General features: G+C 49.1%; 1 protein-coding gene across 2 annotated transcripts in view; it reads left to right on the top strand.

The window, feature by feature from the left end:
* Mapre2 (microtubule associated protein RP/EB family member 2) overlaps positions 1–15,211 on the top strand; it is a 134,039-nt gene extending 118,828 nt beyond the window's left edge. For both annotated transcript variants that reach the window (XM_052201504.1, XM_052201503.1), the window contains 2 exons: positions 5,156–5,314; positions 12,215–15,211. In XM_052201504.1, coding sequence (XP_052057464.1) covers positions 5,156–5,314; positions 12,215–12,289 — 234 coding nt within the window. In that variant the 3' untranslated portion in view covers positions 12,290–15,211. The remainder of the gene's footprint in view (positions 1–5,155; positions 5,315–12,214) is intronic.
* Positions 15,212–19,656: the final 4,445 nt, after the last annotated feature.

Raw genomic sequence — 19,656 nt, 5'->3', positions numbered from 1 at the left:
CTCAACTCCAGGCCTAGCCTGCCCACTCCTGGCCAGTCTAAAAAGTGTTATGACTGTCTTAGAGTTCAGCTGGCTCCCACTCCATCCCTTCCGTTCTTTCAGCATCTAGTGGTTGGGCCTGTTTTATGTGATGGAAACCATGCATAATTCCCATGGTATAACAATAGCAAAATGGGTGACGCCATGGCCTCATTTAAAGCCACTGACAGCAGTTACACACCAGAGCTTAGCACTAAAATTAAATAAAACGCCACTCCTCAACAGTGGCAGGAGTAGGGTGGCCAGGAGCCCTGGATGACGACAGCTGTGTATTAAGTAGATAGACATTCCCTCTGACCTAATAGCCCCTTACAATTATGGTACACCTAGCTATACCAACTGACATTTCCAACTCGAAGTCTTAAGTACAGGAGTGGGGTGTGGCTTTGTGGTAGAACACAGATCTGGCAAACAAGAGGGTTTGATCCAGAGGCATACGTATGTTTTCTAACTTGTAATGCCTAATTTTTTAATACAGCTTAAGAATAATAAATCACTGCGCAGTGCTGTGCCCACTGGTGTCTGCTTCCTGCCCCAGGGCCCTGTGATTGTAACAGAGCCTGTGACTGCAGATTCTTAGGCCGTACCCAGATGCTGGCTGAGTCTGTCCTAGTTAAGGCGGGAGTCTGAAGTGTGTGTTTGCATCAGGAGTTCCGTTCATCAGACAGCTGCCTAACATGGGTGCTGCGGGTTAGTCACATTAGCACTTAGGTAAACTCCTAAGCCACCTTTGCACTCTGATTGGAATGTTCTGTTACCTGCTCATCTCCCTTTGGAGCCTCGGGCCACAAGATTAAGACTCCACACAAGCTGGAGTGGACCTGGTAGAAATCAGGCCTCAGTTCATCATCCTCTGGACCTGTGCCCCTTCCCAAGGCAAACTTTCTGCAGTCATTAGAAGCTCTGCTCAGGCTTCCTGTCACCGCCCCCACTCCCTCTCCTCCACACACTTAGTGCCCAAATTCAAACCACGTGGAAACTTCCAGTCCCTTAGTTGTCCCCTGTGCCCTGTGGCACTTCCTCTCCTTGGGGCTGGCCCTGAGCTCCATAAACTGTCAAATCACATGCAGAGGGTCTATTTCCAAAAGGCCTTGTCAGTTTTTAGGGCCACTCAGGAGAGGACAGAGGGACAGGAGAGGGGACTAGTCTACCTGTTGTCCTTCCCAAAGTGCTTCTGAGAGAGGCCTCGCCCCACTTCCTGTCCCAACACCTTGATGTTGAGAAGGACATGTATGCCTTCCTCCTTCTCCAGAGGACAGGTGAGCCACAACCTAAACTGGGCAGACACAAGTTTGTTTTCCTGGTGGCCTGAGTCTGGGCGCCTGCCTTTGGAGCCTCCAGGAGAAAGGCCCTGAGGCTAGTGGGTGGCCAGACAAGTGCCCCAGGGTTGGACCTGAGAACATAGGGGGAGGAAAGAACAAGTGGAAATGCAGAGGCAGGACCATGACTTACAGTGGTAATAGAGAAATTGACAGCTGCCATAAACTTGAGGCGTTTTCATCTGCTTGGCCGGGTTCCTTGGCTCAGGAAGTCTCCCGTGATATACTGCAAAAGCACACAGCACTGCACCGTTCCAGCGATTGCCATGAATCAGAAGTGGAGTCAGGAAGAGGCGTGAGCAAAAGGTTAGGGACTCTCTCTGGTGAGGGGCTTAGCCAGCAGGAAGCGGATGGGAGTCACTGCTGCCACGGCGCCTCCCCGGAGGACACTCAGTCTGTGGACACGCCTGCGAAGAGGAAGAAGCTGTGAAAGGAAGCGTCTCCTATAGGGCTTTGGAACTTGGCTTTTCCCCATCTCTGTCACCTGCCTAGCTGCTGCCACCTGTGAGGAGAGAGGCTGGCACTGCCTGTAATTCCATCCAAATGGAGTTGAATTTACCACCTGGTCTCTGATCGTTTAAAGTGGCTACTGGCATTTATTTATTTATTTATTTATTTATTTATTTATTTAACCTGGTCTCTGATCTTTAAAGTGACTTCTGGCATTTGTTTGTTTGTTTGTTTGTTTGTTTGTTTGTTTGTTTGCTTTGTTGCCCAAACTGGTATTGAACTCACATCAATTCTCCTGCCTCAGCCTCTTGAGTACCAGAATTACTGGTGTGCACCATCATGCCCAGCTGCTGTCAGTGTTTATGAGGGGTGTTGACAGGTCCTCCTCTAATACATCAGCAATGCCGGCCTGGCCCGGCTGAGACTGAGCACTTCCACAAAAGTCACAGTGTGCTGTGGAAACCACTGACCAGAGGCAAAGCCTGGGTTCGGAGGTTAACCGTGTGTCTGCTGTGATTTGAATGTAAACACCACCCCAGCCCAGGTTTTAACACTTGGTTCCCAGCTGGCTGTGCTGCTAGGGGAGGTCGTGGGAACTTGGAGCTGAGGCCTGTTGGAGGAGGTAGAGGGGTGGGGTGGGGCCTTGACAGGTTTGGCCCAACCCCACTTCTGGGCTGGGATGCTACTGCCTGGCCAGCACCGAGTAACAAGCAGCAGTTGCTGTCTCCTACTGGCTTCTGCTGTCACAAGCCGTGTCCTCTGCTACGCCACGCGTGCCAGGATGCCCTCTGACTCCCGAACTGCAGGTCACAACTCCTTCATTTAAGTCGTGTCTGTGGAGAGGAGCTAATGTAATGCCTCTGCTCGGTTTGGGGGATCTGCACACTGATCCTTCAGCCTGCCTCAGCGCAGGGCTGGGCGGGACTTTATGGCTGAGCTCAGAGGCAGGGCCTCGAATTTGGGGAGTGTTTTTCTATCTGAAGAGCAAGCTTGGTCACCTTGTATTTCTGCAGATGTGTATAGCCTTAAAGGGAATAAAAATTCAGGGCTAACAACTAAATCTGCTCACCTTCAAGAGTGGCTATGTGAGGGCATCCGTGAGGTCTACATAGATCCCTGCATAGATAGATCCCTGCATTCCTGAGGTCTACATAAATCCCTGCATAGATCTGTTTGCCAGATGCGGGTTGAAGGAATGTCTTCGTGTTCTTGTATGTGTTTGAATGTCAGTAACTGCAGGGATAATGTACCAAAGGCCCAACATTTTAAAACACACAGAGGAATTTAGATTTTGTACCTCAAAAGTAATCATTAAAAATAATGTATAGAAATATATATACGTGTGTGTGTGCGTGTGAGTGTGTGTGTGTGAGTGTTTTCAAACTTCACCTAAAGAAAACCATGAGACTTCATTTCTTCCCCAGTCTGCAGTGCCATTCACTCCAGAAATCTCATGTGACCCTAGGTTTATAGGACCGTAGATGGGTACGCAAAGCAAATTAACTGATAATAAATCATAACAAATTTTTATTTTAAGATAGTCCTTTGGAGTTAGCATGGTGGCACACACTTTTAATTTCAGGACTCAAAAGGCAGAGGTAGGCAGACCTCCGTGGGTTCCAAGCCAGGCAGGAAAAGCAAAATCTGTCTCAAAAGCAAAAGCAAGCAAATTTGCACACTAAATACGCGGTGCTTCTTCATCTAACAGTACCACACAGGTAAACTAGTTTGCTAAGAAGTGAGTGTTCGTCTTCTGTAATTAGAGCATCATGTTTCTGTCAGAACGGTGTGTGCAGTGACTGAGTTGAAGCATCTCGTGTTGGCTAGCAATGTGTGTAGCATGACAGCATGCTCGTGCAAAGGGTCAAAGTTCAAAACCAAAGCTTCCAGGAAGGTATGTGGTGCAGCACAGGAGAGCTCTACCAGAAACACCTCACATCTACTCTGCATTTGCTTTCTAATTAATTTTAGTTGTTGAGCACCACAGACTTTTACTATTTTTTTACTATTGCCAGATACTTTTTGTAAGACACACACACACACACACTCACACACACACACACACACACACATTCAGTTTCACAACCCACTGTAGGGTTATGACCCACCATTTAGAATTTTTGCTCCACACAGATCTAAACAAAGTATTACAAAAGAGATTCTCGGCGACCAGAAACAGGGCATAGTTTGGGCCTGTGCGTGGCTGTCAGAGAGTTGCATCCTAAGATTTAAAAGGCATCAGCACCCCCTCCGCCTTCTTCAGAACTGACACCACCTCAGTGTGCTCCTGCCATGGTTGTTGGCCCAGAATTTCCACTGACCTACAAGCCAGAAACTTCACAACTCCAGAAGGTCCCTAAACCCACCCCACCCTTCCAGCGAGACCACTGAGCCAGAGCTAGACAGACAAGGCAGATCGGCACAGCCAGCCTTCAACCCCTGCCCCATCTGTGTGCACCAAGATCTACCTACCCTCACCATGACAGCGTGTGTCTGCTCTGACTCGGCATCTGAGGAGTGGCTTTTAATACCAGTGATCTTAAAGAAAGAACGGGTCATTTAAAAAACACAACTCTCTTACCTCCCTTCTCATACACGCTGAGTGAGTGTTTGAGTCTGTTTGGGATGCTATAACAAAATACCCTAAGCTGGGTGTCTTGTGAGCAATAGAAGTTTCTTTCCTACCATTGGAGGCTGTGAGGTTAGATATCAAGATGTCAGCACATCAGTTGTCTGGCCTCGGTGGGAGAGGATGCACCTAGCCTCACAGACTTGATGTGCCAGGGTCAGGGGATACCCAGGGGGATCCTCACCCACTCATCGGAGAAGGGAGGGGGCTTAGGGGGAAGGATTACGGGAGGGGGTGGCCAGGAGCGGGACCGTGTGCGGAGTGTAAAGTGAGTAAGTCAAACATTTTTTTAAATGTCAACTGATCAGTTGTCTAGCCAGACCCCAGTCCTCGTGGTCTCCCCATGCTGAGAAGGATCCCTAGGATCTTTTATACACTGATCTCACTCACCTCCCAAAGGCCCTGCCCCGTGATACCATCACATCGTAGGGAGAGACAGACATCCTGGATCATAGCAACAAGACGTGGTCCAGAACTTGTTACCAAGAGAGGCAAGGCTTTCTCAGTGCAGGTATAGCTATGCAGGTGACTGGAACACCCTGACTACCTAATAAACACTCTAGCGAGCTCGAGCGAGCTCGAGGCTGGCGGCCAGGCCTGTTGCATCTCACTTGTGTTTCCTTTCCCGTCCGTGTCCGGCTCCTCGTGTCTTCTGTCATACACAGACGTAGCTGGTTACGGAGTTCTTACTCTACTTCTCTACCCCACTCTTCTGCAGGTCCATTCATTGAAACTTGCCCTGGAAGGTGTGGAGAAGGAGAGGGATTTCTACTTCGGGAAATTGAGAGAAATCGAGCTACTGTGCCAAGAGCACGGGCAGGAGAACGATGACCTGGTGCAGCGGCTGATGGAGGTGCTCTACGCGTCCGACGAGCAGGTGCGTGTGCGGGGGTCCCAGCGCCGCCCGTCCAGCCATCTTAAATACGTCCCTGGGGTCTGGGTGATGTTACAGCTCAGCTGGCAGCCTTGGTGGCCCCAGAGAAATAAATATGCTTGTCATCAAGATCTATTCTGCCACGCCCGTGGGATGGGCATCCCCCAGTTAATCTGGGAGGAGGTGGGCAGAGACGGCAACTGGAACTGAAGCACACAGAGCACTTCAGCTTTGAGCAAATGGACAGTAAGAGTTGTATGAAGGTCTGTTTTCTGAGGATGGTTAAGTGAGGAAACAATTCTTCCCATCCCTGTGAGCCCCACGGCCATCTATTTTTACTACATACAGGCTTCTTTGTGGGCAAGACCTGTCACTGAGCAACTGTGCAGGGGAAGACCCAGGGCGTAGCTTTGGGAAGGTGTGCTGGGCGTGGTGGGCCAGGCAGGAGTGTCAAGAACACAAAGTGAATCCAGGGCTATCCTGGGCTACACGAGACCGATTTGTTTTTAAAAAATGGAAACCAGACTTGGTGTCATGTGCCTTTAATCCTAGAACCCGGGAGGCTGAGGCAAGTAGATCTCTGTGGGTTCAAGGCCAGCCTGGTCTATATAGCAAGTTCCAGGCCAGCCAGGGCTATATAGAGAGACCCTGTCTCAAAAAGACAACACAATAAAAGGAAAAGAGAGGAGAGGGGAAGGAAGAGGAAGAGAAAGGGGTGAATCGAGGAGTGGAGGATTGGGGAGAACAGGCTGGGATCAGGAAGACACTATGACCAGGAGTTGACAGGCAGGAAACAGAAACTCTGCCTAGTCAGTGCAGTCTGTGTGCAGAGGGCAGAGCTGGGCACACACTGCCAAGGCAGAGAGAGACCTCCTGAAGCTTCCCTTCTTCAGCGCTGGGCTGGGGCCAGTGTCAGGCCTCTCCTTAGCCTAGGTCACAGCTGGTGAAGTATTGGGCGTTCAGAGGGGACTGTGGAGAGCCACGTGTGCTCGCGCTCCCACAGAGCACTAGTTTATGTTCTTATTCCAGACCCACGGGTGCCTTAAAATCCTAGCACTGAAACTTCCATCCGCTGCAGGAGCTGTCCCACTCTTGGGAACTTCCGTCAGCTCCAGGGAACGGTGCCGGTGCCGCTCTTGGGAACTCCCCACCACTGCTTTCTTTTCTCTCAAATGGTTGTTGGTAACTTCTTTCTTGATTACTAGTAGCTCAAAGTGTGGATTTCGAAACCTTGGGATTCTGCCTCGTTAAGTCCCGAGGCCATGAGGATCTCACCAAACGTGGCTGTCAGCACTGAGGCTGTTTGCAGTGTGCCCATGACCACTGTGGATGTACTGAGGTATACCTCAGTTGCAGTGGCTGCCTCTAAAGCTTGCCTGAGGTGACATCAGATGAGCACACCACATGAGGCTGAGCTGTGGCCACCATCTGTGCTGTGGGCACGGTCAACACCTTGCTTAGATCTTCCCAGCAGCGCCTCAGGGCAGGAAGGAAACCTTCCTCAGAGCCAGAACTGATCCCAAGAGGGAGGAGACCTGGTGCTGAAATATGGCCTGGGGAATTGTGTGACACCATTGAATTGCCGGCTAAGGACTGGCATGTGTGCCTGGGGAATTGTGTGACACCATTGAATTGCCGGCTAAGGACTGGCATGTGTGCCTGGGGCAGGAGCTCCATTCTCCCCCAGGGAGTGGTTTAAGGAGGCCCTTCCTGGGTGTCTATACTCGGTTTCTTTCTGCAATTCCAGTTCCACACACACTAGTGTACCTTGCCATCCACTAGACCCACAGAAAATTCTAGTACTGTGGGTGTGGTCACAGAGAACATGGCCCAGGAGCGCTGGTACATAGAACTCCATCAACAAGTAAAGCCAAGGGTTCCTTAGACCCTGTCTCTGACCCCTGGGCCTTGTGCTTTCTGTACAGTACTTTAGCAGACACTTTAATTCTCTTGAGAATCTTATCAAGTACATATTGTCCTGTTTTCTAGATAAAGGGAAAGAGAGAGAAAAGAGCTTTGGTACTTTGTAAGCAACTAGCGTCTGACTCCCGAGCTCTCTCTCCCATCTGTGTTTTGGGGGAGTTTGGTACTGAAGATTAAACTCAGCCTTGTGCATGCGAGGAACAGGCTCTACCACTGCGCAGCACCTTAGCCCTCGGATTATCATCAACTGAAGAGAAATGCGTTAAGGAAGAGAGACGTAGACATGGGCACACCCACTTAACTATCCCACAGCCAGGAAGAGAGTTAGAGGAGCCAAGTATTATCCAGAAGGGACGTAGACTTCAACCCTATGTGTAGCTGAAGCTGTGTCTTCACCATGCAGCCCATGGCTTAGTGTTTCCAGTTCAGGATACATTACATTGTAACTCTGTGTCTGGAAAATTCCTAGGAGATCTCAGGCTACAGTGAGCTTCCCATGGGGAATTAGGCATTTGATCCACAGTATACCAAGAGTCCTTGCTGCATGTGTGACAAGACCTAAGACCAAGGTTTCTACAAGACCTCCTTTCTACAGTAAGATAGGGAAGCTGTGTGTACAGACCCCACGCCGGACGGCTGTGCACCATGCTGTGCACAAGCACGAGTGTGCACGCTGGCCCGCTCTCTGTTCTTCTTCCCTGCTAAAGGCTCAAGGAGTCGCCCAAGAAACCTTGGAGTCTTCAAGCATCTGGTTCGTCTCTGAGGAGCATGGGACCTGCTTCCTTCCGTGGCAGCCGCCCTGAAGCACGGCCGGCACTAGGAGTGGGTCTAAGAAAGAGGCTGCCGACCTCTGGGGCTCCCCTCTGGAAATGCGTGCTCAGGGCCTCTGTGCCATCGCACGCTCCCACCCACAACCCTCGGATCCTCCTTTTGTCCTAAGGCTGTGTCCTGTGTCTAGGCCATTGCCATACCTGGGAGGCGGGCAGGTTTGTGCTCCTCCTGTGTGGGTCTGAAGAGTATGGAGTCCAGAAAGAAACATCTCTATATTGCTTAAGGCTCTTAGCGTGAGGATGTGGAAGCACCTGAGATGGCAGAGATGTGCGGCTGTCTGGCTTTCCCAGAGAGGGAAGATGGGCCGAGGAATCAGAGGCTGGATTGCACGTGTGCTCTTCAACCAAACTGTCTGAGCATGGTTTCATTTCCCAGGAGGAGTATCTACTGGGAGATCTTCCATTTTCCTCTTTGCCGGTGACTGGTCACTGCCTCTTAGAGTCAAGCAATCCCAGAATATGACGTATGATGTAAAACTTCAGCTTAGAGCAATGATCAGGTTATTCAACTCTGAAGCGTAGAAGCCTAGTGGAAGTTTCTAGAACTGGTTGCCAGTCAGGAGTACAGGGCCTCTTTACTTTCCTCAGTACGTTTCTCCTTAAGTAACTTGGGCCACAGGTGTCTTGCCTTAATCACTGCCTGCCTGTTACCTCGTGGGTCCTCTCAGCAGAGGTATGCCTGCTAGCACAGTTGACAAACAGTTGCTCATTTTCTGAGGTCCTGTCATGGAAGAAGCCACTGTTAAAATGAACTGAAGGCTGCCTTTCTCCTCAGCACCTTTCTGAAACAGTCTGTGCACTCCAGTGGCCTTGAAATTCTACTTATCCAGAGATAGATACAGCTGCAACCTCAGAGGAGCTCACAGACCCAAGGAGGGAGACAGCCAGGGACTCAGCTGACTGGAAAATGTGGCAGATTGTGATAAATGTGACAACGGTGACATAAATAACTCGTGTGGGACACACACCGCCTGGAGATCCCAGCAGACGTCACAGTGAAGATGGCGTTTGGATTGGAGGTTGAACCGTGACTAGGGACACTAGCAGCCACAGAGCCAAGATGGGAGAGAAGAGAGCAGCCAAGTGTGGCTGGCACCAAGTGGGGCGTGAGGGTATGCGTCTCCCGTTTAGGATCCAGAACGTCAGCTTCTGGTGACCTCTGACCTCATTTTCCATCCACCAAGGCCAAGATCATCCTTTGACACTCTCTCCCTCTCTGCCTCGCTTTCTGATGGGTAGAGTAAAAGTAAAAAATAGAAACGTTGCTCACAGCTAAGCATTTGGAGAAGTGCAGGGGTTGCCATGGAAATGTTAGTATTCATCTGGGTGATACACCAGTGTATCAGTCCCGTGTTCAGCGTAGGTTTTACCTAGCTGCCGCTGCGGAGCCTGTAGTGGCATCGTGAGGGTCCGAAGCAGGAGCAGAGCAGCCAAACGGGCGTGTATGCTGTTTACGACAGTATTGTCCAGTAAGCATGTCCTGGAGATGAGCAGTCTCCATAGGCGTGTGTCATCGCCAACAGTTTCCCATGGTTGACAGTTCAGCCTGGTGTATGTGGGGAACTGCTTTCTCCAGCTGGAGACTGCAAAAGGCCACCTCCTTGTTCAACCCGGACCTGAGGAGAGAGAGAGGCCTTGACTAGTGGTGAGGAACAAGGCCCTGCAGCTTGCTCCTGGCTCTGTGCTTCGTGGAGTCTGGTCCTCCTGCTTTCAGGCCTGGACTGTTAACCCACAGTCAACGCCCAGCGGTGATGAGATTCTCTGTAAAATGCAACACACACTCCATGCCCAAGGCCACACATAACAACAGTTATGTTAGAAAAGTTTGCTTCAAGCAGCGGAGGGCTGAGGGCACAGTATGAAAGACAGTGTGGCAGACTGGGGGCTTAGGATGAGGAAGTCAGCATCCCCAGCATGGGGCGGGGGTTGGGGGGCTAGAGCGTGGCTGCAGCGGAAGCTGGGTAGTGGTTACCAGCACAATACACACAGAAGCAAGCAAGAAAGACGGACGCTTAGCCAGAGGAGCAGGAGCCATTGATCGGAAGGAAGCAAGGTTAGAGAGAGAGACTTCCAGAAGTATCTTTTCATGTGGGGAATGGACCCTGAACCCTCCCACGGTCCCCTAGAGCAGAGGACTCCTGCACTGACTGAGGCCAGCACCTGCTTTCTGATCTGTGACTACCCGCACTGCCAGTTCCCCCTGACAGTGCCACCATTGGCCAAGGCCCTGACCCCATCAGCTAAGAGGCTTGCCCATACCTTCCAAAGACGGGACAGTTCTAGGAGGCAACGGTGATCTGCTCATAGGCAGAGTCAGAGCTCACATTGACCAAACCATGCGGCCGTTGACCAAGAGCGAGTAAGGGACAATGCTAGGATCAGTCTCAGGTCTCCAGTATGATGTCACTTTGCACTTTCGGCTGCTGTAGAAAGGGTAACTGTCTATTAATTATTTGCACATTTGAAATATATCCCAAAATATTCTCACACCAAGAAATTACAGTCACAGCTCACGTTTACCATATGGACATGAAAAAAACATGCAGCTGGGCAAGTTACCTGTTTTATCTTACCTGTGCCTCTGTTAGATGAAATGAGTGCAGTGTTCAATTGATCCATGTAACACAATCTAAACTTGCTACGTGTGTAGAGCAGTTGCACTGTAAGCCCAGAGCCTCACAGGTCACAGATTGCAGAACTGGGCAGAGAACTCCACAGTCAGTGCACACAGCCTTAACACTATATGGTCTCAGAAAATGCTATGTAGCCTTGGCTGGTAGTCTGTCTTGGTCATCCTTTCTGGAGTCCGATTTCTCCCACTTGACGTGGCATATGTCAAGCGTAGTGAATGAGATGCAATTCAGTCGCACAAAGCTCCCCATCTCAAGAACCTCAGGCTCCGCTAGAAAAGGGCTCTGGACGTCAAGATGCCAGGCGAGCTTCCTTGGGGAGTTGAGAGACGCTTGGGTTTTGTTTCCCCCATATTGGGGATCAAACCTTGTGAACGGTGAGCATGCGCTCTCCCACATACCACAGCTCCAAGTGCGCCTTACAGATGCAGAAAGCACACGGAAGATGCAGCTCTGACACCGGGAGACGGGGACGTCCTGTCTGAGTTGGATCTTAACGGGCTTGCCTTGGCCTACAGGAAATAGCCGGGTAGGAAGAGAAGATAGGCCTGGCAGATCCAGGGTCAGTATGTCACATATCTGAATGTGCCAGCATGCATGCATCTTGAAGTCCCGTGCCATTCCTGAGGGGCAGTTGGCTACTCTCGGTTTGCCTCACCCTTTCTGCTTCAGGGGTAAAGGACTAATTATTCTTTGTGACAGAAGCTGAGGCTGAGGCAATACCTGTGATCTGCTTCACTGAGTAAATAGGACAAGCAGGGCCGAGAGAAGGAAAACTGACCCATCTTCCTCCCAGTCAGGAGCAGAGAGTAAGCGGATAGCGCCTCACACACCCTAAGGATGTGCAGCAAGGCAAGGCCCTGGAGCCAGAGCCCCTGGTGTAGGGCTGAAGGGGGCTCTGCTAGCAGCTTGTGAAATGTGTTCTCTCTCCTTTCCTTCCCCTCAGAAACTAACAAGTTACTTCTCTGGTGTCTTCCATCTCCCTCATATTGGTGTTAGGTAGCAGAAAGCATCTCCTTCACAAAAGCACTCCCTAGTCGTGGTGAATAACAGCATCAGAGGGAACAGGAAGTAGGTCAGAAGCAATGCATGATGGGCTGTTGGGGAGGCACAAGCATCCTACAAATCTGCAGAGGCCTGAGGTGCTTTGTTAACTGTTTGAGGCTTCTTTGTGGTTACAAGGCTGTGGAGTGGCTGTGTCTGGCTTATCATATCAACTCTTACTGAGGAGAGGAAAGTGTACAGCTTTTACTGTGAAGAGTTCCTGGGAAAACAGTTGGAAGAAGAGATGAGTTCATAACACCTGGTGCTTTGCTTTGCAGAGGGGTCCTCCTTGGATGGCACTGGGATGTGTCTGGGGATGACACCAGGAATCTGGGAAGCATTTGCGTGTTGTGTTATGCCTGAGGCTGGGGTACTCCAGACCCTGGTGTTTAAGTGATTCGTGCTGATTAGGCCTGACCCCTCACAGGGCCCTGAAAGTAAACCAGTTTAGCTAAAACTCCTCCCCTGTCCCACAGGAGGGCCAAACAGAAGAGCCGGAAGCGGAGGAGCAAGCCCATGAGCAGCAGCCCCAGCAGCAGGAAGAGTACTGAACCGTCTCCACGGCTCCTGACACGTCCATCGTACGTGTGTGTGGGGACTTTTCTTCCAGAGAATTGGAACGTGTGTGGCCTGGAGCGCGGTAGAAACCAGCTGTTCCCAACCTGTTCCCATCGACAGTGATCTTGCATCCGCCAGCCATCGCTCTTGGTTCCCACTTTCTTTGCCAAGATGCATTAGCAGATGGCCCTTGTGGTCAGCTCCCTGCCAGATCATAGGGCCACAAACCTTCAACTTCACCACCTGACTGCTTGAGACTGGTTCAGCTCCTCCCTCATAACTCTGTCCCACCCCAACACCACCACCATCACCACCACCACCACCACCACCCCTTTTTATCCTGGTGTGAAACAATGGTAATTTGATATATGGTATTTATATTGGCATTTTTCAACCCAGTGTCAGTAGATGTCACGCGCATTTGTGGTGCTTTGATGTTTGCGAGTCTAACCTCCTCTCATAAATTTGGTCAGATAATTAATTCATTGGAACAAAGGGAAACAGATATTTGATATGAAAGCCATATGACAGTAGCCTGTGTCATGGGGAAAACCGTCTCTCCCTCTACTCACAACACTAAAGGGAAACAAAATGGATTCAGAGCTATGACTTCAGGGCCCAGCAGTGTTGATAGAGCAGCGTACTAGGCAACCACACCGTCGTTAGTTTTCAGACATCCGCTCACGGACAAAACCATCTCAGCCTTGCCCTTGCTCCGTGTGCCCCCGCCCCCGCCCCCAGGTTCTCCTGTTGTTTTCTTTCTCAGGGTCCTTTCCTTGTTGGGGGTCCACTCCCCGAAAGATGTTGTCATTGGCAGTCTGCAGTTGCAAAGGGGGAGCGTGGTCTCAGAAGGCACGAGGCTTCTGCCTCATCACTCTTCCTCCTCCTAAGAGCTTCAACCCAAGTCCTCCAATTCACATTAAAGAATCCATACTACGGGGGGACTCAAGGGTGCATCCCCTACACGCCAGTGTCATGTCGGTGCTGGCTGCCCAGGTTGGAAGCAAAGACTTGATTGATAGCGCATGATTTCAAGGGAGAAGTGGGGCCACACACAGAAACGCCGGTGAGTGTTTCTCACAGGCCACACACACTCTGGTGAGAGGGTACCAGGGAGTCAGGATCTTCTTCTCCCAATGCCTCTTGACGGGAATACTCTGTTCCTCCCGTCGCCTTCTGGAGTGAGGCCTCCACCCTCCCTGACATCTGCTAAGCCATGGCAATTCATAAACGGGAGACATTAGTGAATTGAAGGCATTCCTTGTTTTTAACTAATATTTGCACATTTTCTTAGTTCCTTCCTCATGGCCGCCTGTCCTCCCCTTTTGACAGATGGTATTCTTTCCTAACTCCCTCCGTTTCGTTTGATTTTAGCTTTAGGTTTGCTGTCACTGGTCACATGGCCAGCAAGTGCAGAGAAACAAGAAAAAAGTGTGCCCACCCCACCTTCCACTCTAAAAAAAAAAATCTCAAAATAAATTTCTGAATTATGCATCATAAAGTTTTGAAATTTCTTTATTAATTGATGGGATGCTAACCTTAAATTCTAGCATTGACGCTTTGCACCTAGAGAAAGCTTTCCGGAAATAAACCTTCACAGCAGCGGTGTGTGTAACTGAGGCCCGTGTGGGAAAGATGGCTTGTATTTTTGAACTGATCACAACACACTGTGCAGAAGCAGACAGATGTTCCATGGCATCTGGTTCTCCTTCCTTCTCTCTCCTGCTCACTCAGCCCTACAGTGCAGCGCATCTCTCTGAGGCTGGAAAGCCCCACCCCTCGCAGTGACGTCCTCCCAAGCCCGGCCGGTAGTGGCTGCTCTCCTCACAGCACCAGGCCTCAAGGCAGGTTGTTCTCCTGAGCCTTTCTTATTCATTCGCTTTGGTTTTGCTTTTTTAATAGCTGTTATAAAGAGGTACAATAAGCAGCTACTCACAGACACCTGGGAGGTTCCTGTACCTGCCGGGGACATCTTAACCACACCCAGGACTGGGGAATCCATGACCGCACTCCTGTGAGTGGGTACCGGGGAGTCAGGATTTTTCTTCTCCCAATGCCTCTTGCTAGAAACACTCTATTCCTCTCCACCTCCCTGGACTGCTAAGCTGGAGACCTACTGGCCACATGTCTGAAAATAATTTTCCCTGGCTAGTGTACTCTGTTCTCTTCCCTAGTGGCTCAGGCCAGACTACCATCCATTTAGGGAGAAGCCCTACCTCCTTTTCGTGCGCCCATCTTAAATATGTGTGACGCCCTATGTCCCAGATGGTGCGATGGATGCTTTAGGGACTCCTTCACAGCTGTTTGCACCCCTGCCTCTGGGCACCCTCCACTCATGGATGACAGATCCCATTCAGTCTTTTATCTTGGCACTCAGGGCACACAGCCCAGCCACAGAACATCACATTGGGTCCAGAGGCATCCCAACATGGGTTCCTGCTCCTCCCCTCTCAACAAGTTGATTATTTTTTTCCCTCGGTTTCCCCACACCCACTGCTGGCTGGAAGTGCTCCCATTACCACTGTCAGATTGGAAGTGACTGAAGCAAGGGATGAAGAGAGAGAGAGCTCACATTCTAAGTAGAGAAGCAGGAAAAAAGTGTTCAAAAAACAAACACCCTGTTGAACTGAGAGAAGTAAACTCCAGAAGGGGACCAGGATTTCCCCCCTTTCCTGGTGAGTGTTTCCATTATTCCGTTAAGGTTTAATATGCATTCAGATTACTTTTACTAAATAGTACACCATAAAGCTTTTGTTATATATTAAATGTAAACTGAAAGGAATGTAAACATATGTATTGTTAATTATAAATATCGATAAGTAATGGCATAATAGATGAAGAGGTCTTATTCAGATGCATCACGTTCATTTTGCATTACCCACCTATTGTCGCATGGTAGGATAGCTTTTTGTCTCTGAATATGTGAATAACTTGACTTGCGTTGATCTTTTTACATATTTAATAAAAAAAAATATATGTTAAAATCTGTCTGGACTTACAGATTCTTACATCCTTATCGGAATAGTTATCTTTCCAGTGAGCACTTGTCTGTGTAACGGGCTGTCTGTGTAGATTCACAGATCAACCCATACTCTTGCTAACTTACCCAGGAAAGGGAGGGCTTCTTCCTAAGTGTTGATGGATAAGTGCTTTAAAAGGAAGTACAGATTCTTACTTGAAATCAAATGTAATAACTGTAATATCTTAGAATTTACGGTTGTTACCATTTTACCGAGTATCATAGCTAAGGTTACTGTTACAGTGATGAAACACAATGACCAAAAGCAACTTGGGGAGGAAGGGCTTTCTTTGGTTTACAAATCTTCGATCATATTCATTGACAGAAGCCAAGACAGGAACTCAACTAGGGCAGGAACCTGGAGGCAGAAGCTGATGCAGAGGCCACGGAGGGGTGCTGCTTACTGCATGGCTTCACATGGTTTCCCTGCTTTCTTAGAGAATCAGGACTACCAGCCTACAGATGGCACACCACCCACAATGGGCTGGGCCCGCCCCCATCAGTCACTAGTTACAAAAATGTCCTATAGACAGTGAGGGTGCTTTGGTTTTTCTGAGAAAGGGAACAAAATACAGGAGCAATTATGGAGACAGTGTGGAGCAGAGGCTGAAGGAAAGGCTGCCCAGAGACTCCTACCTGGGGATTCATCCTATAAGAGGTCACCAAACCTCGACACTATTATGGATGACAAAGTACAGGCTGAAAGGAGCCTGTTATGGTCGTCTCTGGAGGGGCCCTGCCAGAGCCTTACACGATACAGAGGCAGATGCTAGCAGCCAACCATTGGACTGAGCGTGGGGTCCACAATGGAGGAGCTGGAGGGAGGACTGGAGGAGCTGGAGGGGTTTGCAGCCCCATGGGAAGAAAGACGTTGTTGCCAACCAGACACCCTAGGGCTCCCAGGGACTAAGCCATCAATTCATGGCCACAAGTGTGGCAGAGGAATGCCTTGTTGGTCATCAGTGGGAGGAGAGGTCCTTGATCCTATGAAGGCTTGATAGATACCCCAGCATGGGGAAATTGAGTGGGGGTGGGTAGGAGTGGGTAGGGTGGAGGGGCATCTTGGAGCTAGGGGGTGGGAGGATGGGTTGGGGGTTTCCTGGGAGGGGGGAAACTGGGAAAGGGTATAACATTTGAAATGTAAATGAAGAATATATTCAATAAAAAAAAAGAAAAGAAAAGGTCCTACAGACTTGCCTACATGAAGCATTTTCACAATTGAAGTTCCCTTTTCTCAGATGACTATAACTTGTGTCAAGTTGGCATTATAGGTCTAATTCCTCTAGAGAACACTCACTAATACTGTAATAATAATTCCCACCAGAAGCACCCAGTTGGAATAAAGCTCCTTGAATGCTGTGGCTCTGTCACTCCCAACGATGGCTGAGTCTCAACAGCGATGTAGCAACATAAGCTGTAGGCGGAATACAGAACTTAAAGCTATTGAAATGAATGGAAAAGAAACATACTAAAATTGGGCCAGCAGAGAAGGAAGTTTATGAGATACCAAGGTCAAAATATGTAAGAAACCAACAACAGAGAAGCCCCTCTGACCTCAGCTTACCCACAGCAAAACAGAGTGTGCGTGGGATGGGGGTCAGGAGGGGTCAAGATCGACTGAGTGTCAGAGAATGCAGATGCAGTGTGAATGAGCAATAAGGAACTCTTTGGGCCCAGAGCCTCAGACCTCAGACAACTTCAGTCCTTAAGAGTGCCTTTGCCTTTCTTAAACTATATAATGTGATGGTGGTGGTGGTGGTGATGATGATGATGATGATGATGATGATGATGATAGTGATAGGGAGAGAGGAGGGAGGGAGGAAGGGAAGGAAGGAGGGAGGGAGGGAGAGAGCTGGAGAGATGACTCAGTGGTTAAGAGCTCATATTGTCTTTCAGAAGACCCAGGTTCTGTTCCCATCATCCACATGGTAATTAACAACCATCTTTAACTACAGGGCCAGAGAATCCAGTGCCCTCCTCTGGCCTCCACTGGTACTACACACTCATGGCACACATGCACGGAGGAAAAACACCTATACATATAAAATGAATCTTTAGAAGATATATATAAATATGTGATAAATACAAGTGTGTGTATTTTTTTAAACTGGCCCAGATGACACTTTAGGACAAGTGATTGTCCCTTGCAGACTTGAACTACAGGTGGCTGAGGTGAGCCTCTGCCGTCCTTCCCAGCCTGAAGGAGTTGGCTTCCCTGCTTTCAGTCGCCAACTGGAGGTACCTGCACACGCTCCACTCTTTGACAAGATTCTCTCTCTCTCTCTCTCCCTCTCTCTCCCTCTCTCTCTCTCTCTCTCTCTCTCTCTCTCCCTCTCCCTCTCCCTCTCCCTCTCCCTCGCTCCCTCCCTCTCCCTCTCTCTCTCCCTCTCTCTCTCTCTCTCTCTCTCTCTCTCTCTCTCTCTCTCTCTCTCTCTCTCAGAAGTAGGAACATAACTACAAACTACCATTCTCGCCCACCAGTCCTTCCCAGGCCATATGGGTGGCAGGGGTCTTCAAGCCAGGAGTCATGAGATCTGTGCTTGAAGCACTGGTCTGCCTTCTTTAATTCGCCAACTCCGGAGCTTTGAACACTTTGGGATCCCAGCCTTTGATCCCAGGCTTTGGTGTGAGTGTAAACGGTGATATATGTGATTCAGCCTTAAAGGGCACTTGAACTCGAGGAAGTCTGTCAGTCATAGTCCAAGCGTGAGCTAGCTTGCTCCTTAAGTCCATTTGTCTAGGAACGGAGCACATGGCCATCGGTAGGAGGGAGCTCCTGAGTCCACAGACAGAATAAAGGAATTAGTAGAATCCCACTGCTTGCCCTATGGCGATGTCCACCAGATTGGGTGATGGCTGTTCTTGGTTGTCAACTTGACCACATCTGAGAGTTACAAGAAGCTAAAAGCAGAGGACACACCTGTGAAGGATTCCTGCTTAATTTAAAAGGGGAAGTCTTACTTCTGACCTGGGTCTTTGAGGCAAACCTTTAATCCAGATCTAATCTGGGCCATGCTTTCTGCTGGAGGCCTATATTTAAGACTGGAAGAAGGAAGCTTTTGTTCTTGGCCAGCTTGCTTTTGTCTCGCTAGCAAGTCCATTCCTTCGCCTGCCTTAGAGCCTGCTTGCTCCAGATCCCAGCGTCTATCAAGGACCCGCTGAGCCTTGTGCACTGAAGGACTTTTGGGTTCTTGGAACTTCCCTTCATAAGCAGCTATTGTTAGATTAGCTGGGCCACAGCCTAAGCCATTCTACTAATTTGGCTTTAAGCCCTGGATCTCATGACTTGATACCAGTGCAAATGTGCATATATATGATATGTGTTAGAATATATAAAGGATATATGTGCGAGTATACATCTCGTGTATATATACACATATGTATATATATACATATATATGTATATATATATGAGAGAGAGATTCATTTTTTTCTATAAGTTCTGCTCCTCTAGAGAACCCTGACTAATACAGTACTCTAAATTTAAATCAACAGCCTCCTCACGCTGAACATAAAGGCTGTCACCAGTAAACATTAGTAATGCTTTCCCGGGCTAAGGCAGTGCCAGAGGGCCTCTCTGGGCCTCTGTGAGCCTCTCAGTTCCTGTTTTGTTGAACTGGGAACTCACAGTTTTATAGTGTATGCCTGAAGGGAAGCTGAACTGAAAGAGAAAAACTACAGATGCCCCAAGGACCTTCGAGGGTCCAGGGTGGGGCTCTCCATACAGGCCAGGACTCTGACACACCCCTTATCAGCATCATGGCACGCCCAGCTGAAGCTAATAGCCTGGCTGACTGGCTTTTTATTTCCTAAGAAGGAAGATGTGATGCCTGTTCAGGTTGCCAAATTGTAATCTCGTAATCAGGTTTCTTGTAATTTTTTGAACTCCTTTATCAAGACCGGGTATAAATTCTGTGTTTCTGAAAAGTAATGGCACATTGATATACCTTTAAGTGTATGGATTATCAATAGGAACCAGCTCTGGCCCTATGTCTTCTCCCAGAGAATTATAAGCTAAGTGTACACTTCCTCCTGAACAGTAAGGAACCTCCTCACATCCTCACATCCTCACATCCTCACACTGTAGCCTTGCTTCAGGGCTGGAAGGTCATCTATACAAAGCGAAGGGTTTTAAAGGTAGGTTTCCAAGGCCGAGTACACAGCTCATCTCTACAACACTTACTTAGAGGGTGTGAGGACCCAGGTTCAATCCCCAGGAGCAGATTTCTCTTGGCAAAAGATTTGCAACTCTAATCACTAAGTGAACCTATAGGAATTAGGAAGTATAGGAAAATCCACCTTTATATGTGAAGAATTTCCCTTGATCTCTTCCAGTGTGAT

This window comes from Apodemus sylvaticus, chromosome 13, assembly GCF_947179515.1.
Source record: "Apodemus sylvaticus chromosome 13, mApoSyl1.1, whole genome shotgun sequence".
Classification (NCBI taxonomy): Eukaryota; Metazoa; Chordata; class Mammalia; order Rodentia; family Muridae; genus Apodemus; species Apodemus sylvaticus.
This window is presented reverse-complemented; position numbering and strand designations above follow the sequence as displayed.